The following is a 24,985-nucleotide window of genomic DNA, read 5'->3' as shown; positions in this document are numbered from 1 at the left end:
GGCGTGCCTTCATTGAAGGTTGGGCGTCGGGCAGGCAACTCAGCACCGTAGAAATCCACTGCCAATCATGAGCGGACCGGAGTTCTGCTGTGGTGACCCCTAACTGGGAAAAGCTGAAAGAAGACTTTACATACACTTCTGTATAAATCATATCAATATTCACAAATGACAGAATTATTTACAAAATTCCCGATAGCTGGGCTGGCAGTGTGACAAGTTCCAGATCTTTTTTTTCTAAACCAGTTTGTGATGGTGTCCACATTCAAAATTCTGTCACTAGTGGCAACCCATTACCTCTTCTTCCTCATTTAAGGTTCCTAACACAAGATTTAAAAGGTGCTCCTCACCACATCCCTATACATTCAGTTTTCAGGTCTGGTGGAGCGTTTGTTGAAGGAACTTTAGCATTACATACTCAGAACATGAGTTGAAGTGAGGAAACTAGAAAAAAACCAAGGCATAATGTATTCCTATATTGAGAATGTTCTCTGATACTAAAGACAACATAGCCTCACAATTTAACAGATACTTCATTGAATCCATACTAGCTCTTGCAAACAGTAATTGTTCCTCTACCCAGACTCACATAGTACCCATGTTAGATCCTAATAACTTCTCTTTCCAACCTGTCCCAGTAAACACCATAGTTAAATATCTCAAAAGGCTTAAACCTACTACACTTGGTGCCAACTATCTACCTGCCAAATATCTAAAAATTGCTGCAGCAGCAATATCCTATCCAGTATCCATATTAATAAATTGATCCATCTCAGAACAAATCCCTAAAATCTCAAAAGTATCACATGTCATCCCACTACGTAAAGGTGGAAACTTGACAGAATTATCAAATTACTGGCCAATAGCTATATTATCACCATTATCAAAAATACTTGAGGTGCATCCATTCTTGAACTATCTAATAACCAGCAATCTTCTATCTAACTCTTAGCATGGTTTCTGTCCTAATCATAACTACAGTCTCGGAACTTAAACATAGCCATTCTGCGCTTACTTGGTTCCAGCAATGTCTAACTGGACGCCAGCAAACTGTAAAATGGCAACAAAATCTCTCTTCATCACTGCCTGTAACCTTAGGAGTTCCACAGGGATCTATTCTGGGCCCATTTTATTATCTTTTCTAACAGTCTTCATACTGCCACCCCACTTGCCTCCGTAGTTAAATATGTGGATGATTCCACCCTGATTTGTGCTGCCCCAACACTATAAAAAATCCAAAAAATCACCCAGCAGTCATTTAATGAAGTTGAATCTTGGCCAAGTAATGCACAACTTGTACTTAACCATTCCAAAACAAAAGTCATGCCCTTCTATCTATCTATTTATTTATTTATTAATTATTATTTGTTTACCAGGAGGCTGACTTGGAACGAGCCAATTTTCAGCGAAGGCCCGGGGAGAAAAGCTCCAGACGCACGTCTTTATAACTTGGGAGGAACCGGAACACCTGGAGGAAACCCACACAAACGCAGGGAGGACATGCAGACTCCACAAATAAGGCACCCCAGCCGAGAATCGAACCAGAGAACGTCTTGCTGTGAGGCGGCAATGCAAACTACTGCACAGTCATTATCCAACCAGAGCTGCAGACACCCATCTACCATTCAGTATCTCATCATTAAACTATACAATTATTTCTCCAGTTTCCCAAACAAAATATTTAGAGTGGTCATTGACCATAATATAAAATTCAACATGCACGTATCACAGACCATAAAAAAGTTCACAAAAAACTAAGAACCTTGTACAGAAATCTATACTTTCTAAATAAATCTAAGGCCAGTTTAGCAAGCACCCATCTTGTCTCTGTGCTACTGTACACATCACAAATTCTTGCAATCATTAAGAAATTTGACTTGGCAAAACTTGAAACTTGCCATAATAAAATCGCAATGTTTGCCACAGTAACAAAATTCAGATCCTGTGATTGTTTGACTTTAAAACAAGTATCTTGGCTCGAACTATCAAATGTACTTGCTTGTAATCAACACACTTTCACCCATCAAATACTAAATCAGCCGAAAAAGTACTAGTACTTTAAATATCTGCTAATACACTACTCCAGTAACAGGGTATTGTATTTCAGTAACAAATCCTTCCTAAATATATCCAAACCTAACAATGCAGCCGGAGTTTCCCTGTACTCCAACTGCATAGTCAAAACTTGTAATTCCTGCCATCAGAACTAGTAACACTTCCAACTTTAAAAAAAAACTTCTCAAATCACACCTATCAGAATCCTGGACCTTATGTTGCCCAAACCCTGGTTAGGAAATAGAGGTCTTAAGGAACACAACCTGTCATTTTTGTATTTGAATAGTATACCCCTACTAAGCATATGTATACTTAACTTCCTTGTTTTCTACCCACAATCACAGTACTGCTATACTTTCTATCCTGGATAATTACACAAACTCCACTCCACACTCCTTCAGATAGAAACAACTCTGATCCAAAACAATACCAAAACAGCAAAATCTTCAGAAGTCAGGAATCGAAAAGCAGGAACCAAAGTCAAATCCAAAAGCAAATTCTTTATTCTCCAGCACCTCGGTGTAACCACCTTTCAAGAGTATACATTCTCACTGAAAGAATGGATATATATATATACTCATAACAATTAATTAAGCAATTAATTAAACACAACCAAGGGCAGGCAGCTAAGCAGGCAAAGAGAACACGAACACCGCCAACACACAATAAGAACAGTATTCCTCCAGGAATAAGCACGTATAAGCAATAAAACTTTTATTGCTTATACGTGCTTATTCCTGGAGGAATACTGTTCTTATTGTGTGTTGGCGGTGTTCGTGTTCTCTTTGCCTGCTTAGCTGCCTGCCCTTGGTTGAGTTTTGTTTTTGCAGCATTTCAATTAATTAAACAATTATGTTCAAAAAAATTTTAAAGCAGACACCTCCAGTTTATTTCATTATTCAGTCCACAGGGTGTCATTGTATTATATTTCAAAATAAAAATACTTTCCTTATATTGTAAGTTATATTTCAAAGCATTTTCATCATTACAAAGACATTTCACACTTTCTAAAACTGTTCCTGTTAAAAATGAAGCATCACTATTATGATAAACACTAAAATGTGTGGCAATAAATTTATTTTCCCTTTTATGTCTTATGTCTCTAATATGCTCACCTAACCTAATACAAAACTCTCTTTTAGTTTCACCTATATAATATAATCAACAGGGACAGTGTAAAGCATACACAACTCCCTTACTTCTACAGGTAAAACTATCTCTTACTGTGAACCTAATGTTGTTAATATAATTAAATGTTCTAACTATATTCCTACAAACACTGCATCTACTGCAACATCTTGTACCAAATTCACTTAGTGGTCTTGGTAAACAAAATTTTGGCATTACAAATTTACCATGTACCACCATATCTTTCAAATTTCTTCCCCTTTTATAGGAGAATAAAGGTTTTTGTGGCAAAATATGCATCAACACCTTGTCTTTCACTAAAAATTTCCAAAAATGTCCCACTACATCCTTTATGTCTCCACTTTTTACATTATATGTAGAGACAAAATAAATATCCTTACAAGTTTTATCACTGGTTGCCAGGTGATATTTCTTATAATGGTGATATTCACCCTTATTACATTTATTCCTTACCATATTATTCTCCTTTTTTACCTTCAAAATGGCATTTTCTAAAATATTCACACTGTACCCTCTTTTCAAAAACATATTATATGTGATATCCCATTCCCTTTGTAGATTTTCTTGTGTGTTACATAATCTAGATACCCTTGCCAATTCCCCATAAGGGAGAGCTTCCAAAGTATGTACAGGATGGCAACTAGATGCATGAATGTATTGATTACCATCTATAAACTTCCTATGTATATTTGATATAATTTTACCATGTTCTGTACCCTCCAAAACAAGATCCAAGAATATTACTTTGTTTCCCTTCTGTATTCCATCAAATTCTAACCCAAATGGGTTACCATGTAAGTCTGTCAAAAATTCATTAACTGAATCAAAACCACCATCACAAATAAAAATCATGTCATCTATGTAACGAAAATAAAATAACACATTTCATTTCATAAAATTTGACTCAAATAGAAATTTCCTTTCAAAAAAATTCATAAACAAATTGGCATACATGGGGGCAAAAGCTGCCCCCATTGCTGTACCTTGTTTCTGCCGATACAAAACATCATTAAAAATAAAATAATTATTCTTTAAACAGAAATCCAACAAATCTACTATGAAATCAACAGAAGGGTTGTCTTTTAAAGAAGATCTCACTGCATTGAGGCCATCATCATGTCTAATAGAGGTATATAGACTTTTAACATCCATAACCAACCAATACATTTTGTTGTTCCAAGAAGTAGAGGCTATTTTGTTTAAAAATTCCATACTATCTTTGATGTAAACTGGAGATTTAACTACATATGGTAAAAATATTCTATGTAGAATCAAACCAGTGTTATGTAGGAAATAGTTGCAGGCTGATATAATGGGTCAACCTGGGGGGTTATGTAAGTTCTTATGTATTTTTGGTAAACAAAAGAATACAGCTAGGTCCTTTCTATCATTGTCTAACCTATTCCTCACATCCTTCTCTGTAAAAAAAACCCCAGCCTGACTCCCCTGTCCAACATGTGTTTAAATTTTGTAACAGCCTTTTGATAATGAATCATATTGCTTCTTTCATATGTTGTTTCATCCTGCAAATGATTCATACACATCTCAAAATATTGCACAACACTCATTATAACAATTTTGTTTCCCTTATCGGAAGGCTTGATAATAATATCCTTCCTGTCACATAATTCTTTTAAAGCACTCCATTCTTTATAAGTTAAGTTATATAAACTATTACACCTATTCAATTTTATATTTCTACATATATTCTCACATTCAGATTTAATCATAGAGCCATAATGAATAGCTCTCTGATTAATAAAAGGTGGAATAAATGTGTTAGAAGAAGCTACATAAGACATATCTATTGCATTGCCAATAATAGGAAATTGCACATCATCATTACTTATACATTCATCACATGAATAAAAAATATCCTCAGATTCACATGAAGAAAAGCCTCCATGTGCAGAATTAGAACATCCTTGGTCCCTGCTAAAATAAACTTTCAAATGCATCTTCCTAAGAAATTTAAAGATGTCTTGCTGTATCAAATATTCTTTAGGAAAAAACAGTAGGTATAAACTTTAAACCTAAACATAACACAGCAAACTGTTCATCAGACAAATCACAACCAGATAAATTAAGAACAATACTTTTATCATTGAAGTCATTACTGTTTAAATTTCTTGTTGTTATATTGTTGTCCATACCTCCGATTCTGACGAAAATTATCAGGTTGATTGAATTTCTGAACAGAGACATCTTCTTGCTCATAACTTCTCAGGCGTTTCTGTCCCTGTTGAAATGTTTGTTCCTGGTGCTGCAAGCCTCCATTGTTAAACTCCTGTTGCATCCTACGTGGTTGTACTGGTCTAGGTAATTCCGGAAATTCCATACTGGTGTCCGACCTAAACTCTTCCCCTGAAGAAGCAAAGGAAGAAGGCAACGGTGCATCAGTGAATCTTACCCTCCTACGTTGTTTCCGCTTATGTTCTGTCCAATTAGGAGGGTAAGAGAATGCAGTCCCTGCTTCATATTCATTGATATCACGTATTAATTTTGTTTTCATTTGTTTTACAAGTTCATTCTCTAGCTTATTCAGTCTCTCATTAGTCTTCTCCATGAAAGACTTCATATTTTCTAGACTCACAGATGAACTAATACTACGTGAAAGGGAAACCAGCTCCTGTTTAAGAGACTGATGTTTGAGCTGGTCCCTTTCCAACAGAATGTGAAGCCACTCTATTACACACTTATGTGCTGCTATGAACCAGCGTTCCTTAAATTTCTTATCAGCAGCACAATTCAAGTCAAATGGTGTACTAGGATTCTTTACGAATCTAAGACCTTTAGGTGTAATATTTAAGCTAATATATTTTTGCAAACCTAAAATGTTAAAGTGCACCCTTGTCTCTTTCTCAATCAACCTGTCATATTTTTGATACAGTTCTCTGATTTCTGGAGACACACTTTGAAATTTGTGTCCCACAGAAACAAAAGGGTCAAGCACTCTTTTATTTCTTTCTTGCAAAAATTGATAAAAAAATTGACAGTCTCTCACTTCTGGTTGACGTGCATCCACAGGAACATGTGCAGAAACATTTACAGCAGGTCTAGAACCTGAAAAAAACTGCTCAATAGTTCTCGGTTGAGCAGAATAAATCATAGAGCTTTCAGCCCCTACAGTACCTTGTTGCAAAGCTGTGTTCTCCTGAAAAACCCTGGGAATATCCAAATTAGGATCAGTCGACATCCCTGGATAATTACACAAACTCCACTCCACACACCTTCAGATAGAAACAACTCTGATCCAAAACAATACCAAAACAGCAAAATCTTCAGAAGTCAGGAATCGAAAAGCAGGAACCAAAGTCAAATCCAAAAGCAAATTCTTTATTCTCCAGCGCCTCGGTGTAACCACCTTTCAAGAGTATACATTCTCACTGAAAGAATGGATATATATATATATATATATATATATATATATATATATATATATATATATATATTCATAACATAAGCAATTAATTAAACAATTATGTTCAAAAAAGTTTTAAAGCAGCTAAAGTTTTGCTTATAAGTTAACCTACAGGCTAATGCACTCAAGTGTACTAGCCTTTGATAGCATTTAGTCGAATAACAAAGCATTTACTGTATTTTCTGTCTGTGTGTGTATAAAAAACTAAAAAAAACAAAAAAATACTTCTGCTTTCCTAACTTTCCTAGCTAGTTGTTCCAGTGATCAGATTTTGCTGATCCCTGGGCTTTGTATTTGGTTCCTGTGTTCCTCCATTTTCTTGTGTGGCCAGAGGGAAGTTTCTTTACTCACCAGTGAGAGTGGGGAGTACTGAGCTGCCTGTTTGTCCTCAGAGGAGTGGTTAAAGACAGTAACTGGTAATTCATTGGCCATTTTGGGTCATTTCCTGTTTTTTCCAGCCCCCTGCTGTAAAGCACGCTTTAGCGCGGAGTTGCCACAGGAGCACACAAGAGCAGCGGCGGTTAATCAAGGTTAAACTATTCGGGCTACCTAAAGTCCACTCTTCAAATTTTCCCTTGAAACAGTTTTCCTTGAACTGTACTGCTGATCTAACCAGCGTATTCTATATCTAAAAAGCTCAGCTCTACTTGATTCCGAAGTAGAATATTCTCTATCTGTAAAGCCTAGCACTTGCTCCTAAAGTACTTTTTTACTTGATATAGCACTTTTATTATACATAGTACCCCACCAGCCAAAAACCCCTTCCAACCACCCACATCCCCCGGAGTCTTTCAAAGTCCTTGTCTATTCCTTCTAGCATGTCGAGGGATCAGTTGCTAGTGTCCTCTCCTGCTCAGCTGGTGAATCTGGGAATATTGAGGCAATGTTACAATTGTCTCATGTACACAGACAACCCTCTCCTTCTCCCACAAAACACAAATACATGCGAGAGATGCAACTATATAGCCAAACTGGAGGCTGAGCTCTCTCAACATAGGACTGGTAAGACCAGACAGGAGGAGAAGGTAACCACACACACCACAAACCCAGTCTCACATAGTACTATCACAACTTCAAATCATACACATAAATACACAAAGACATATTCGGAAGCTCTGATCAAAAATCTACCAAAACAGCAGAGGCCACCAAAGCAGACACCCAAACAACTACCATCTCAGGACACAACACATGCAACACATAGACCACATAGTCAGTGTGCCAAACAGTCACAGCCCTTGAGGCCAAACACAATGCCAGACACACTCGTCATTGGTGACTCCATAGTCAGACACACTGACGTCCCGCTCACCAGATTGAGCAAGGAAAAGGTCACAGTAAGCTGCCTGTCGGGCGCTAGAATCCGCCACATAACGCAAGCACTCAGGTCTCTCAACAGCAGGTACAAGTACGACTGTCATTGTCCACGCTGGTGTGAACGACCTGAGACGTACCTCCTTGGACTACATGAAAAGAGACATAGAGGAGCTCTCTGGTTATGTAGCCCAGGCAGGTATGACCCTGACCTTGAGCAGTATCCTACCTTCACCAAGAATGATGCCACAATACAGTGACAAGATGATCAGCTTTAATAATTGGCTTAAACTCTGGTGTCATTCAAAGGGGATCCAATGTCTGTCTGCCTGGGATGACATGCTGGACAAGCCACGCTGCTTCGCAAGGAACGGCTTGCACCTGTCATCCCTGGGCTTCCGGATATTGGCAAAGGCTCTTGCCACCCCCATAGTGCCTTTTTTAGGCAAGGCTCAAATTCTAAACCTACCACCCTAGAACACAAAAAAGGAAAAAAACTAAGGGTAATGCTGCTCAATGCCAGAAGTCTCAACCTCAAGATGCATGCACTCGAGGCCCTTCTCATTATGGAGAACATCGATGTCTGTGCTGTGACTGAAACCTGGTTCAAGGCTCCTGAGAGCACCCCGGCACCATCAGGTTTTACCTCATATCATGCGTTCTGGCCCCAAAATCCGGACAACACCAAGGAAAGGAGGGGGGGGTGGTGTCTATATTCATCAAGAATACCCACACCTCAAGGTTGGTGGCAACGCACGATGCATCGGAGACCATCCAGGTGCAATTAACCATAGGCAAGACTGCTCTACAATTTGTAGCATGTTACAGGCCACCCTCTCAATCTCAGGAACCTCACATAGCTTTCCTGAAAACACTGGAGGGGGATAAATGTATCTCCAAACACCATCATACTAGGTGATTTCAACTACCTGAATATAGACTGGGATCACTACTCAAGCCCCAACACCCTAGCCCAAAGGTTCCTAGAGTTCATAAACTCTAATGCCATGGAACAACTAGTCACCATCCCCACAAGAGGAGATAACATACTAGATCTCATCATCACGAACATGGGGTCACAATGTTCAACACCGGAGGTATACCCTTCACTGGTGAGATCAGACCATAAACTAATCTCACTGGAAGTCCACATCCCGCCCCCACCTGAGATAAAAAAGACCACAGTGAAGAACTTCTCAAAAGCCGACTTCACACTTCTAAAGGCTAGTGTGGTCTCTTTTAAGGCCCCGAGACTGCGGAAACCATTACTCAAGCCGCTGAATCACTTACAAATGCCTTCTACCAGCACCTACAGGACTGCATGGATCAGGCAATCCCAAACAAAACAAAGACTCTTTGTACCAAAGGCAAGCGTCCAGTTTGGTGGACCCCAGCCATAAACAAGCTCTACAACAAAAGGAGGAAGCTACTACAAGATAGAGCAAAATCCTTAAAAGGGAAAACATCCTTGATCATTATAAGTAAAAAACTAAGATCTCTCATAAAATCATCCAAGGCAAATTTTGAGAGAAGAGTCGCTAAGGACTCAAAGGACAATCATAAGGCCTTCTTTAGCTATGTTAGAAACCTGGGAGGAAACTCCCAGATATGCTCAGAATTAGTTCAAAATGATGTAAAAATTACTGAACCTACAGACATTGCCAACATACTGGCTGACAGGTTCAGTGTAAATTCCCCCCCCTCCCCCCCAAAAGGTGAGATATCTATACCAGAGAATTATAGCCCCTCAAACATCTCTAACGCTCAGGTGAGAACTGCTTTCTCCAAGGCAAAAAACACAGCATCCATGGGACCAGATGGTGTCCCCGGATGTGTGCTCCATGAACTCAACGAGGAATTAAACCCGCAGTTAGGGCAGCTGTTTAATCTTAGCCTCACCTCAGGATACGTGCCTAAGGAGTGGCATACGGCAACTGTGGTCCCACTTCACAAAGGCAGTGCCCCCACCGACCCGGGAAATTACCGCCCCATCAGTTTGACAAGCTTGATCTGCAAAGCTATGGAGAGGATCATAATGGAACTCATAAATAGACATAGGAGACTTGCAGACCTTGGATCCGACCCAGTTTGGCTTTGTCAAGGGCAGATCATGCCTTTTAGACCTGGTTGACTTTTTCGAAACGGTCACCAGGGCCATTGATGAGGGAAAGGCAGTCCACACAGCCTACCTCGACCTGGCAAAGGCTTTCGACACAATACCCCACTCAGGTATTATTGAAAAACTCATCAGCTTAAATGTAAACCCATACGTCACAAGATGGTTTGCAAATTGGCTAAGTGACAGAACCCACAGGGTCAGAGTTGCGGGCGCCATGTCAGACTCAAAGCCTGTCACAAGTGGTGTCCCACAGGGCTCAGTCCTGGGCCCTCTCCTGTTCGGCATCTACTTTTCAGAAGTACAAGCAAACACAGGAGGATTATGGCTGACAAAATTTGCAGATGACTGCAAACTGGGCGCCATAGTTGAGAACACATCTGACACAGATATCCTTCAAAAGGGTCTTATAGAAACGGAAAACTGGTGCCAGAGCCATGGACTAAAGTTAAACGCCAAAAAATGCATAGTCATACCCTTCGGGAAAAACAAGGTTACCCCTAGCTACCATATAGGCGGCAACCCACTAAGCACAGAAGAGGTTATCAGGGACCTGGGTACCCAGGTTGACAGTAACCTGTCCTTTGACACTCACGTCGCCAAAGTAGTCAGGAAGACCTTCTACATTGCCCACTTGATCATGAAGGGATTCACATCTAGATCAAGGGAAGTCATCGTCCCCCTGTACTCATCACTCATCAGACCAATGATCGAGTACAATGCCCCATTTGGAATGTATCTGACACGACACCTGCAGCAGTTGGAAATGCCCCAAAAGTTCCTCACCAAAAGGATAAAGGGTCTCAAAAATATGTCCTATGCTGCCCGACTGAAGGAACTTCAGCTCTATTCAGTCGCTTACCATCTGCTCAGAGGTGACCTGTGCCTGACATACAAGGCCATGTCCAACCCAGAATTGATGAACATGCTTCACCTCAAAAAATCTAGATCCCTCAGAACTACAAGGGCGGGAAACTTAAACCTTGATACGGTTATTAATAGGACGTGCTGGAGGGACAGATTCATCACCCAGAGACTCCCTATGCTGTGGAACAAAATCCCGGTACATGTGAGGCAGAGCACCTCGCTGGCTTTGTTCAAGAGAAATCTTGACCAATGGATGGGAGATCGCAGATATACCCCAGGGATTATCTCAGTGTCACTGCTTGACAGAGGCACAGCAAAATAATGGGCATAGTATCCTCCAAACTAAAGGGGTGGCGAAAGCCACAAAACTCTGGGCTAGGCTTGTAAATGCCCTTGGGCAGATAGCCTAGTATGAACCTATGAACCTCCAGTTTATTTCATTATTCAGTCCACAGGGTGTCATTGTATTATATTTCAAAATAAAAATACTTTCCTTATATTGTAAGTTATATTTCAAAGCATTTTCATCATTACAAAGACATTTCACACTTTCTAAAACTGTTCCTGTTAAAAATGAAGCATCACTATTATGATAAACACTAAAATGTGTGGCAATAAATTTATTTTCCCTTTTATGTCTTATGTCTCTAATATGCTCACCTAACCTAATACGAAACTCTCTTTTAGTTTCACCTATATAATATAATCCACAGGGACAGTGTAAAGCATACACAACTCCCTTACTTCTACAGGTAAAACTATCTCTTACTGTGAACCTAATGTTGTTAATATAATTAAATGTTCCCTTTTTATAGGAGAATAAAGGTTTTTGTGGCAAAATATGCATCAACACCTTGTCTTTCACTAAAAATTTCCAAAAATGTTCCACTACATCCTTTGTCTCCACTTTTTACATTATATGTAGAGACAAAATAAATATCCTTACAAGTTTTATCACTGGTTGCCAGGTGATATTTCTTATAATGGTGATATTCACCTTATTACATTTATTCCTTACCATATTATTCTCCTTTTTTACCTTCAAAAGGGCATTTTCTAAAATATTCACACTGTACCCTCTTTTCAAAAACAAATTATATATGATATCCCATTCCCTTTGCCACAAAAACCTTTATTCTCCTATAAAAGGGGAAGAAATTTGAAAGATACGGTGGTACATGGTAAATTTGTAATGCCAAAATTTTGTTTACCAAGACCACTAAGTGAATTTGGTACAAGATGTTGCAGTAGATGCAGTGTTTGTAGGAATATAGTTAGAACATTTAATTATATTAACAACATTAGGTTCACAGTAAGAGATAGTTTTACCTGTAGAAATAAGGGAGTTGTGTATGCTTTACACTGTCCCTGTGGATTATATTATATAGGTGAAACTAAAAGAGAGTTTCGTATTGGGTTAGGTGAGCATATCTAAGACATAAAAGGGAAAATAAATTTATTGCCACACATTTTAGTGTTTATCATAATAGCGATGCTTCATTTTTAACAGGAACAGTTTTAGAAAGTGTGAAATGTCTTTGTAATGATGAAAATGCTTTGAAATATAACTTACAATATAAGGAAAGTATTTTTATTTTGAAATATAATACAATGACACCCTGTGGACTGAATAATGAAATAAACTGGAGGTGTCTGCTTTAAAACTTTTTTGAACATAATTGTTTAATTAATTGCTTAATTAATTGTTATGAGTATATATATATATATATATATATATATATATATATATATATATATATATATATATCCATTCATTCAGTGAGAATGTATACTCTTGAAAGGTGGTTACACCGAGGCGCTGGAGAATAAAGAATTTGCTTTTGGATTTGACTTTGGTTCGTGCTTTTCGATTCCTGACTTCTGAAGATTTTGCTGTTTTGGTATTGTTTTGGATCAGAGTTGTTTCTATACTTTCTATCCTATCTAGACTATCAGTGAAATGTATAATGTGTATTTTCATTGTGTACTTGTATCTGAAATTGAATCAATATTTGTATCTGCACATTGTTTTATATATCTTATGGTTATTTATAAGTGTGGAGCTTTTCTCCCCAGGCCTTCACTGAAAAAAAAATGTCCACTCAAGACTTTCCCGGTAAATAAATGTAAACTAAATTAAAAAAAAATGTAAAAATTATGAGAGTTAAGCTTCTGAATATGTTTTTGCAAAACTCACAAATCAAATCAGCAGTTTCCAGCTGCTGTACTGTGCCAACCATTGAGTTTTGCAAAACCTCTATTTCAGGCATTTGTGTTGCAGTCTGTATGAGCAAAATTAGTTAGTAATTAGTGGTCAAATCTTAAAATGTATTTGCATTTTAACTTTTTTTTTGTCTTAAAATAACTGAAGGTGATTTTTGAGATGATGATTGGCACAATATGGTACATCTGGTCAGAGTAGAATAAAATGTATCCTAACAGGGCAGAATGGTCGTAAGATCCTTGTATTTACAGCTACAGTGTCATTATTTCCTGATTTCCATTCAGTCTGTGTTCATGTGTTCTCCCTTTTTTCCCGGGTGGTTGCCTGCTGCTCTCTCTTTTTATGTTCTAAAAATGCTTTTTGATTGAATCCTCTAAATTGTCACATCTTACCCTTGTGGACAAGTTGTGGTTGAAAAGCGTCCGAGATGGAGCAGTTCTCTTTCTGGTTAACAAATTAATAAAGTTAATAATGAGCAAAATTAAAATCAGGATTGGTTTTGTGCTGCTAAAAGTTCTACAGAATAGTTGTTTTTAGAGCAATAAAATCAATAGCCCTGCTTTCTTCATTCATTAGATTTAGAGAAAAGAACTGTAGCATTCTCTTGGTGAATTTTACATTTTGAGCACTATAACTAACCATTTTTGTTTTATGCACAAGATGAACTGGCAGAAAAGTTGAAGCCCTTGGGAGAAGAGGAAAGGACATATATTATGAATCTAAAGAAGAGAGAATGTGAGAAACGAAATCTTGAATTTGATGAGAACATTAATGCCTGGGACTTGCGTTTCTACATGAATCAAGTGGAAGAGACACAGTACTGTGTGGACCAGAACCAGCTGAAAGAGTATTTTCCAATGGAAACAGTGACATCTGGTTTGCTTGATATCTATCAGGAGCTTTTGGCCTTGACTTTTGAACAGGAGGAGAATGCACAAGTCTGGCATGAAGATGTAAAAGTATACTCTGTAAAGGATGCTGCATCTGGTGAAATTATTGGCAAGTTTTATTTAGACTTGTATCCAAGGTAGGATTTTTTTTCAGTATTGCTTTAAATTTTTTGGTATGACTGCAGGGGACTTAGGGGAATATATGGCAAACAGAATGAACTAATTAAATCAGTTGCACCCCCCCCCCAAGTTAAAATATATATGCTGGGGAAAAAAGGTTAAATAGAAAAACATAGTTTAAGGCAGGCTGAATCTTTGAGAGTTGTTGCAGCAGGTACTAGTAATAATTGTGGTCCTCTGACAAACCTCAGGATCCATTGACCACTGTATTCAGTAGTTATTTGGGTAGGACTACCTGTTGTGCTGACCCAAAATTGGTGTATTTGTTTTAAGTGATTCCTGTGTTTTGCATCCAGTTTTGTTCATTGTGTGCAAGACTTGGGCTTGCATTCTTGGACTATTAGTCAAATTGTCAGTTTTTGTTCTTTCTTTCTTTTTTCTTTCATTCTTTCCTAAATGAGTTTGAAGGTTTTATGGCCAGAACAAAACAGTATGAGACTGTGGAGAACAAATTCTAACTTACAATATTTTGGGGAAGAAAGTTCAGTATTGCCAGTTATGCTCTGTACCAGCTTTACAAAGTTAAACCCAGTGTTGAGTCGAAAGTTTTCAGAAATGCTGTCCTTCTACCAAAAATGTTTGGCTAAGAGTTTTGTCATATAGGGGATAGAATACCTTACCTTTTTCAGAAATTATCAGCTTGAAGAGTCAGGGGTGGTGTTTTCTTCTGAACTAGTAGTGACCCCAGTTTAAGCTTTAATTTGGATACCTTTGTTCTGGCTGGAGAGGTGGAGTGAGAAGTGTTAGTGTGTAGATTTATGCATGCTTTGGTCTAGTTGTCAGAGTAGTATGGGTGGTGGTTGTATTGTTACAGCACTCCGCGAGGGATGTCCATCTATCCTTATTGCAACAGGTAGAGCAGGTCCTGCTTGCAGGAAAAGGCACATGTAAGAATATTGACTAGTCTGTTCTGAACCACTGTATACCTCCTTTCCTGTGGATAGGGTACCTTCAAGGGATTCCGAGCGATAACATCTCCTCTTCCTACAATGTTGTGGCTTCACTTCTGTATGTGGCTCTTGCTTCCTGTTGGATTAAACAGAACACTACATGTAGGGCATTGTTAGGGGAGCAGAAGTTGAACAAGGTTGGAAAAAAATGTTTAAACTGACATAGACCACAGAGACAGTTTGATCAAAAAGTAATAAAAGCATTAAGAAAAGAAGAACTGAAAAAGGCAAATAAGAAAAAGAAATATAGATACCATTAAAGAGAGGATAAGAATGTATAGCCACTTCTTCACTGCCTAAGCAACAGACATGGTCATTGTCATAGAAGCAGTATCCCATCAATTTATTGCATCATTACACACCTGAGCAGGACTGCAAGTGCCACACACTGTAACCATGGATCTTCCATTTGTAAGCAGTCTGTAATTCTGCTTCAGGACCTAATAACTGTATGCAGTATAGTCAGCCATTTTTATTACAGCATCATAATCTCTGTAGAAGTGCTACGTTTGCTAGTAAATGGATGTAATAATAAAGTGTCTAACTGGGCCAGAATTCCACTTCTTTATGTGAAGATGTCTACCCAAATGTCACAAGCTTTTGGCTGTTTCAGAATGATACTCTGGGCGTCGCCATTGAGGAACTGACAACTGGCCTAGTCATACCTAATTAAGTGGAAAAGATTTCCCCTTTGGTGCCACAAGAAAGGATAGGATAGCTGTTGTATCTGTTTCTGAGATTATGTACATCAGTCTTTTCCAAGTTAGTTACCTTATGGTTTAGTAAAGGTTCATGTGTTAGCCATTTCAGCCTGTCTGTCGTGGACCTCTCCTCTTATATATTTATATTTTTTTTATTTTACATTTGTTTACCGGGAAGGTCCGACTGGACAGAGATGTCCGTTTTCAGTGGAGGCCCGGGGAGAAAAGCTCCAGAACAATTGCTAACATATTATACATGAGATATTTACACATTCAGTTATAAAAATATAGCAGACAATAACATATGATTACAAAAGATATTTACATAAGGATAGTGGTTTAGACATACAATTAGAAGTATAGTTGATTGTTGTTCATATAGTATGTTTAGTAGAGATAACCTTGAAGCTTTACTGAAGATAAAGGAAGAACTAAAAAAGGAGAAAATAGACAAGTTCATATGAGATCCATTGACATTTTAAGGGAAAGCTTTCCAACCTGGTGTAGGTGAGAGTTGGTGGGTATAGATGGGGCAGTGGGGAGTAGGCGACAGTGAGTTAGTAAGTAATGTGTGATAATATATAGTGCATCTCTGGGAGTTTTAAAGAGGTTGGATAGTGGGTAGGGGAAAGAAGTTGGAATATGTCAGCCACTAGGCAGTTGCATTTCCAAGAGTTGCTTAGGTGTGAAATTAGCTGGTTTTTGGAGATAGTTTTATTAGGTTGCACCCTGATTTGTAGTGGTAGGGAGTTCCAAGTCTTAGCAATGTTGCTAGAATATAGGTAGTCATCAGTGCTGTAATGGCTTTTGGAGATTGTGGTTAGTGCTTTGTTAGTGGATCTAAGTTCTCTGTTATTGGAGTAGAGGATGATCAGGTCTTGTAAGGCTGGAGTTTTGTCAGGTTGGTGTACAGTATTTGGTGAGCTAGAAGTTGTTGATTTAGAGCTAAGATGTTGGGGAGTTCAAGCCAGGAAGGCTCTTTAAGGGCCTGATGGTGGTGGGTGCGGTAGGAGGAGTTTGTGGCGAATTTTGCTATTTTGTTGTAGCATACTGATAGCTTGTTTAAATTGTTCTTGTTTAGATTAATTAGGACAGGAGAAGCATACAGTAAGGTAGAGAGAGACGATGGGTACAAGCTAGGGTAACTTTACTGTTGCTGGTTAGGAAGTTTTTAAATCTGTAAAGAGTACCTAGTTTTTTTGTTTATTTTGGTTATTGTACGAGCTATGTGTTTGTTAAATTTCATATTATTGTCAATAATGAACCCTAGTAATTTGGTTTGTGTGACTGGAGAGATAGGGGTATTATCTTGTGTAGAAATAGAGAATGGGGAGTAGGTGCTGCTGCTTTAGAAGGACAAAAGAGCATAAGTTGGGTCTTTTTAGGATTTAGTATTAGCTGGGAGTTTGTTAGCCAGGTTTCGATGGATGTAAAGGCTTCTTGGGTCTTGATTTGAAGGTGTTGGAGGGTGGGAGCAGAGCAGATTAAGGTGGAGTCATCAGCGTATTGAACCAGGTTTGCCAGAGGGGTGGTTTTGTGAAGGTTATTTTTAAATATAGTGAAAAGTAGGAGTCCTAGACTTGATCCTTGGAGTATTCCTAGTTTTACAGGAAGTAGGGAGAAAGGGAGATTTTCCACTGAACATCTGGTTGGCATAGGGGGAGATGGTCCTGAAACCACAACAGAGTGGGGGTAGTTAGTTTTAATTTTGAGTGATGTTATTAGTTTTGTATGGGAGACTGTATCAAATGCCTTTGATAAGTCAAGGAAAACTGCAGACACTAGTTGGCCGTTCTTGCGTTGCATATTTACTAGGTTACTAAAATGGATGAGTGCAGTGGCAGTGCTATGGTTGGGGCGGAATCTATGTTGAGTTTTGGCAAGAAGATTGTTGGAGAGGAGTTGTGTTAGGACCTGGGTGTGGATAAAGTTTTCAATTATTTTAGCCAGTGGGGAATGTATAGCTATAGGGGGGTAGTTTGTTAGGGCAGGGGAGTTGCCCCCTTTGTGAATTGGTATAGTGTAGGAGGTTTTCTATAGAAGTGGCACCTGTTGTTCTGAGATGGATCTGTTAATGATTATAGAGACTGGGTAGGAAATGGCTTTAGCGGCTATTTGTAGGAATTTGCCATGTATTTTGTCTACTGCTAAGGTGGTGGGTTTGTTTGGTTAGGTATCTATAGATTGTGTAAGTTGGTACAGGTTGAAGGGTGAAGGAGTTAGCATTATTTGATGGGTTATATAGTATAGCGGTGGTTGAGGAGTGTGGGTCTGTTGAAAGCTTTACTATAGAGTTGGTAAAGAACTCATTGAATTGGGTGGCTGTGTTTATAGAGGTAGTGTCTGTTTGGATGAGGAGGTGGTGATTTACCTGGTTGCAGAATACTATTTATAGCAGCCCAGAACTTTTGGGGAGTGGTATTGTGACGCCCGTGCACTGACCCAGTTATCAAGGAGTCTCAATCCTCACCACTGACACCAGTGAGGGGCGTCCATATTGAGAAAGATAACAAATACACACACAATAAAATACAATTTCCTTTAAGAGCACATAAAGATCACAGTCAGTCTGGGGCTGGTTTCTCCCTTTCTCTCCAGATCCCCAATAAAACTCCCCACTGGCATGGCTATAGGGTCCAGATCTCAGCCTAGTGGTCAAGCTAAAACCTCCAGTGCCATCTCTGTCCAACCGGTGCTTCATGTCCCTGCCCAAGTAGCTAACACACACTTTAAGATACGAGTTAAATACAAACACACAGACACTCCTGGGGAAGGCTGGCACAGGTTCTGCAGCTATGCCCCTTCCTGCCAGGCTATAAGGTAGTAATCACCACCACCAACCACTAATATCAGCTACTAATAAGGCCCTTACCAAGGGCTGTCCAATTATTACTGTGCAATATTATTATCCAAATGGTAAGTGTGACTGAGCAGCAAGGCTTATTTGGAGTGGCTTTGTACAGTATCACTATATACATGCAATATACTATAAAGCTTACATTCTCTACACAAAACAGCCACAGTTGAAAGGTTTAACACATTTAATAATAAATAATAAAAAATAAGACCGTACTTCTTACCACACAGTGATAGTCGAGAGTTCAGACACAGGAAAATGCTCAAAATAATATTGTAGAATAATTCAGACATCAATACAGAAAATAACTAGTCAAATCTTCCTATTTCCTAGCTATTTCTAAGAGAGACACTAAAGTCTAAGATCCTACTTGCATACAGAGCACAGGCAGAGTGCTGGTGAGTTCATGTTCTCAAGACAAAACCAAAAAGCTCTCCCTCTGTCTCTGAGAAAGTCATTTAAATTTATAATACATTCTGCTGACTCATTTTAGATTATATCATTCTTAACAGTTTTCTAGTTCCCCAGGCTAACAGAAACTCAACATTAACATTTCTTAGTAAGCTTGCACCTGGTCAGGAAACTACAGCAATTAAAGGCATTCTAGCAATTAACTGTAGTCTCAAAACAATAGGAAGAATTCCTTCATCCAGACATCTCGGCTCCTTTTAAGATCAAACAGTTATACAATGCTTGACTTGTCAGCTTTCCAGCAGCAGAGTGCAGTGTGGTTACATTTTTGCAGTTCAACATCCAATACAGTCTTTTCACATTTAAGAGAACAAGCCTGTGACTTATATTAATATTTACAAATCTAGCTGGGCTGGAAGCCTTCACATATCTTCAGGTATTATGCTTAGTTTGAATTTCACTATAGTGTTTTTGTTTCTTTAGTGTGATTTGCTTTTTTACAGTGTTTCTCAGTTGTAAGAATCTTTGCCTTTTAGGAGTAGTTTTGTTTTTGCGCCAGGTGTCCCATGCTTTGTCCCTTTGTTTTTATAAGTTGCCTAGTGCTCTTGGTAAGTCATGTGGATCTGTCTTGGTGGAGCAAGTTGGTTGAGAAGGCCTAATAAGATGGTGTTGAAATACTCAACTGCTTCATCTAAAGGAAGTGCTAAGAGGAGACCAGTTAGTGTGTTTAAGGGCTGTATTAAGGTTGTCATCCCTGACGTTTTTAGTGTATCTGATGTGCTGAAGAGAGCTAGTTCTAGTGAGTTTAGTTTGGTCTCTGATGAAGAAGGTTGGGAGGTTGTCACTTAGAATGTCTGGTAGTGTACATGAATTATGGGTGGAAGATGGGCGCTTGGTGAGAATAGAGTCTAGTATTGATTCTTTTTTTTTTTTTTTTTTTTTTTTGAGGTTTTGTCTACCCTAGTAGGGGGTTGTATAAGCTGGGAGAATCCATAATAGTTAATATAATTAATTTGAGGGGTGGGGTGATTTAAGTGTGGTCCAATCAATATTGAAGAAAGCCTAGTATAATGGTCTCATGGGGGGTGGTTTCTGATGTCCATTGGAAAAGAGATTTTAGGGTTTTGAAGTTATCTCCTGGAGGGATATATGATTCTAAGATATTTAGCTGTTTTTGTGTATTTAGTCTTACCTTAGCAAGTAGGATCTCTGCATTATTAAATGCAGTGATTTCTATGTTAAATAGTTTAACACTGATGTTGTTCTGATTTAGGAGAGCGACTCCACCTCCTTTTTGAACTGTATGGTCTTTTCGAACTATGCTCTAACCAGGGGGGGAGTACTTCTTCATTTTTAATGTGTGGTTTAAGTCATGTTTCCGTGAGGAAGATAATATCAGGTAAGTATAATGCTATGGTTGCATGGAGCTCGGTGGTTTTGTTAAGGATGCTTCTTATGTTATGATTTTTTATTAGAATATCAGATTTTATCTTAAGTAGGCTAGTATTGGTTCTAGGCTGATTCTGGTGATTTGTAGGACTTACTGGACCTGGGTTGGGCTTGAGATCACCACTGCATAGTAAGTGAGAGGCAATGTTTATTATAGGTATTTGGAGAATGCTAAGTTGCATTGTATGGATACCCTAGATTTGCTTTGATAATGGAGGAGTTTGTAGGGGTGTTGGTCATAGGTGGTGTGGTTAAAGAGTGAAGGTGAGATGAGTAAGGGGTAGTTAGTGAAGGTGAGATGAGTAATGGGTAGTTAATTAATGTTGGAAGTGAGGATGAGGTGGGGTGACTTATGTTGGGGATTATAATGTTTATGTAGGCTGAGGTTAGATGGGCTGTTATAGTGAGTGCTAGTGTTAGGCTTATTTGATGGGAGTACATGTTTGGTTAGTCAGAAGCAGTAGGAGTGTATAGAGATAACCCTGTGGAATGTGTAGGGGTCCTGATAGTGTATAGTTAGGATGGATTGTAGCAACTTTGAGAGTGGGGAGGTACTGTGTGTAGAGTGTGTAATATGAGAGCAAAGGAGGGGGAGGGGGTGGTAGTGGGGGTTTGTGTGATTGGCTGAGGGATAGGGGTTAGGTGTGGTAAGGTTAGGTATAAAGTAACTAAGCTAGGGGGTGGGTGGGAAAGGGGGTAGGGTAATGGAGTGGAGCTGGCAGAGCCCTACCTAGGAGGTAAGAGCTGGAAAAAAAGTATCAGGAGTCTAAGTAATGAAGGTAAGCAGTAAGCAGCATTGTACCTTGATGGCAAGGATTATGCTGGTTACTGTGGTCCACTATTTATTCGCAGTGAATGGAAAAATTACTGCTTTGAAGGGACTTGGGTGACTTTACAGTAGACAGTAATATTGGAGAATTTAAATAACTGTAGAGTACTGTCCTGCTTGCAAGATGAGCTGCTTATCTGGGCTAAGAGTCAGTTGTTTGGTGGTGTTCTGCTGCCAGCTAGTGGCACTTAGTTACAATGGCAGGGTTTAGAAAAGGGGGGGAAAGGCCTTGCAAGTGTGCACGTTTGCCAATATAATAAAATGAAGTAAAAGCACTAAGAACTCAATGCAAAAATTAAGTAACAGGGAATTACACCTACATAAGAATATTTCAGAGAGTAAAAGTCCCAGTAGTGAGTCGTTTTGCCTTCAGTTTGCAGAATAATTTTCAGAAATTCTTCACTTGGGAGGGAGGGGGGCAGCCACGAGTGAAGTAGACCTAGAGATCAGACTATTTCAGAGAGTAACAGTCCCAGTAAAGACCCCTTTTGCCCTCAGTTGTTTACAGGATAATTTTCAGAAATACTTCACTTTGGGGTGGGTTATGCAGCCACAAGTGAAGTAGAGCTAGAGCTGTATGAAAAAGGAGACAAAAAAAGAGATGTAACAAAGTCTTGTTGTAGGTAGACAACAGTGAAAAAATTAATATGAGCCAATAATTGGCTTGAGGAAAGCTGTGGTTGCATGTGAGTGGATAATGTGGAAGGTAAGGATATACTATACTATCATGAGGTAAGGTACATGCCAGGTAAGAGAGCACAACATTAATTCACACTTGTGACCAGGCACAACCTACAGGATAACAAATATTCAGGCAGTCTGTTCGATAAATACCAGTAGCCACAGTGGGAAGTGCTGAATAGTTCACAAGAGTTAGCATTGCCCTAGTAAATGCAATATATGTTGAAATTACATCATAGTGTTAGCAAGCATGGGAGGGTGTTCAGGTAACACGCGTCCCAATGATTGACCATTAGTTCTACAAAACAGTTAAAATAACCCAATAAATGCACTCTACATGTGTGTAAATACAGTCAGCACAATGTTCACATTCAGAGGCATAGGTTAAAACGGTGCACAGTAAAATTACATCAGCAATACAACAGTAGTACTATCAAACAAAAACTAAGCATTTACAAAGATTAAAAAGTACCAGCATGCGTACACATTTCTCAGGGTACCTGGTGGGTAGAGGCAGTTGAAGCAGCAGACTCTGGACTGTTTTGCAAAATGGCACCACAGTTTAAATGTATCTAATATAGCCTTCCAGGGGAAGGTGGGGAGGATATCCAGTGGGGGGATGGTAGTGAAACCTGATCTAGAGCCCTACCTAGGAGGTAAGAGCTGGGAAAAAAAATATCAGGAGTCTAAGTAATGAAGGTAAGCAGCGTTGTACCTTAATGCCAGGGATTATGCCAATTACTGTGTTCAACTATTTATTCACAGTGAAATAGAAAAGTAACTGCTTTGAAGGGACTTGGATGACTCTACAGTAGACAGTAATACTGGAGAATTTAAATAACTGTAGAGCACACTGCTGCTTACAAGATGAGCTGTTTATCTAGGCTAAGATTCAGTTGTTTGGTGGTGTTCTGCTGACAGCTAGTGGCATTTAGTTGCAATGGCAAGGATTGGAAAAGGGGGGGAGCCTTGCAAGTGGGCATGCTAAGCCAGTATAATAAAATTAAGTAAAAGCACTAAGAATTCGATGCAGAAATTAGTTAACAGGGAATACACCTACATAAGAATATTTCAGAGAGTAAAAGTCCCAGTAGTGACTCCTTTTGCCCTCCGTTGTTTGCAGGATAATTTTCAGAAATTTTTCACTCGGGGGGGGGGGGGGGGCAACTACGAGTGAAGTAGAGCTAGAGATAAGAATATTTCAGAGAGTTAAAGTCCCAGTAGTGAGTTCTTTTGCCTTCAGTTGTTTGCAGATTGATTTTCAGAACTTCTTCCCTTGGGGGGGGGGGGGGGGGCAGCCACGAGTGAAGTACACCTAGAGATCAGACTATTTCAGAGAGTAAAAGTGTCAGTAGTGACTCCTTTTGCCCTTAGTTGTTTGCAGGATAATTTTCAGAAATTCTTCACTTGGGGGGGGGGGGGCAGACTCATGTGAAGTAGCGCTACAGCAGCATGCGTGCACACTTCTCAAGGGACCTGGTGGGTAGAGACAGTTGAAGCAGCAGACCCTGGCGACACACACACACTCTTCTTGCCAGAGAAACAAGTCCTTTAAGAGGTCCTTCATTCAAGACCATCCAGAAAAGGGATAACTGTCATGGAAACTCATCTGTGTTGTAGAAAAGCTTATCTTGCTCCTCATACTTTGCTCCACTGAAATATTTGCCATGTAAAACCAGTTTATTAGTGGCAGTACCCTCTGCTAGAAGAATGAGACCCTTCTTATTTTCCATAATGACTACTATACTTTCTAACCTTGTTTTCATGCTATACGTTGTAACAGAGCTGTCTTTGAATCATACTTTCTACCAAAACCTTACCCAAGTTATCTAGAGGCCCTGTGCAGTTTCCTGATCTGGTGCCTCCTCAATTCTTATGCTCAAGACAAAAAAAAAAAGCTTCTTTGAAACTAGTAAACTACTCACTACAAATGTAACGAGCAGTTTGCTACAGTTAAAATACTATGCACAAAGTTTCAGTGCTTCATCCATAATTAAAAGTATTGTATTAGCATTCCTTTCTGAATGACAGTACTGCAGTACTGTACCATCAGCATCTGCCGATAGTGCTTTCTAACACCTTGCACCCAGGGCAGCTGCCCCTTTGCCCCACCCTAGCTGTACCTCAGCTATCCATCTACCTGCACTTTTTCTAGCTGTCCAAACAAGGGCAAGATTTTGCATTCCCTTGATTTGCATAAACAGTTGAGATATTACTTGAACAGAACTAAAGAAATAAGACTGTCTGAATAGAAGTTGATTTCCTTTGAAGGGGAAGGAGGAGAAACCCATATCCAAACAGACTATATCAAAATGAGTAGCTTTCTGTATTTGCTTGTGTTATACCTTTAGTGGCAATAGTATACCAAGACTGGTTAGAGTGCACTCTACTAAAGCTTCAAGAACCCACCACTGTATTTTTAGAGGGGCAGCACTCAACCCCTCATGGAGGCATCACGCATGATCAACTTGTCTGCAGCCTGACCAAGCAGTGTAGCCTGAAATCTCTTCTAGAACAAGGGCAGGGGTTTTTTTGCGTAAACTTCTGCTGAGAGCCAGCCACCTACTGGCTTGTATGCTGTGGAAATCTTCCCAAGTGTTATAGCTACAGTAGTGAACTAGTGATTAACATAGTTCAGTTGTGTGGGAATTGTAGAGGTTTGAGTTTTCTTTTCTTTTCCAGTGGGCATCTGTAGTTTGTGGTGGGTACCATACCTTCACTAATATCCTGATCAGACAACTAACTTTCTCAAGAGTTGAATGTTGGAGAGCCAGCTCATAGTCTTCTGGTTGGGCTTACCCCTGGGGTACTACCAGCTTGCTGACAGCTTCAACTAGGAAGCTCACAGGAAAGTTAAAATGTGCTACTTTATACAAACAAAAAGTTCTTTTGAT

At 39.2% G+C, this 24,985-nt stretch overlaps 1 protein-coding gene across 1 annotated transcript in view; it reads left to right on the top strand.

Moving 5' to 3' along the window:
* THOP1 (thimet oligopeptidase 1) overlaps positions 1-24,985 on the top strand; it is a 499,186-nt gene that overhangs the window by 190,730 nt on the left and 283,471 nt on the right. Inside the window, exon 8 of the mRNA XM_044053986.1 lies at positions 13,804-14,170. Within this exon, the coding sequence (XP_043909921.1) occupies positions 13,804-14,170 (367 nt within the window). The remainder of the gene's footprint in view (positions 1-13,803; positions 14,171-24,985) is intronic.

Source organism: Protopterus annectens, chromosome 13.part0 (assembly GCF_019279795.1).
Source record: "Protopterus annectens isolate FY-2018-M chromosome 13.part0, PAN1.0, whole genome shotgun sequence".
Classification (NCBI taxonomy): Eukaryota; Metazoa; Chordata; order Ceratodontiformes; family Protopteridae; genus Protopterus; species Protopterus annectens.
The sequence above is the reverse complement of the archived record's forward strand: the minus strand, read 5'-3'. Positions and strand labels throughout refer to the sequence as shown.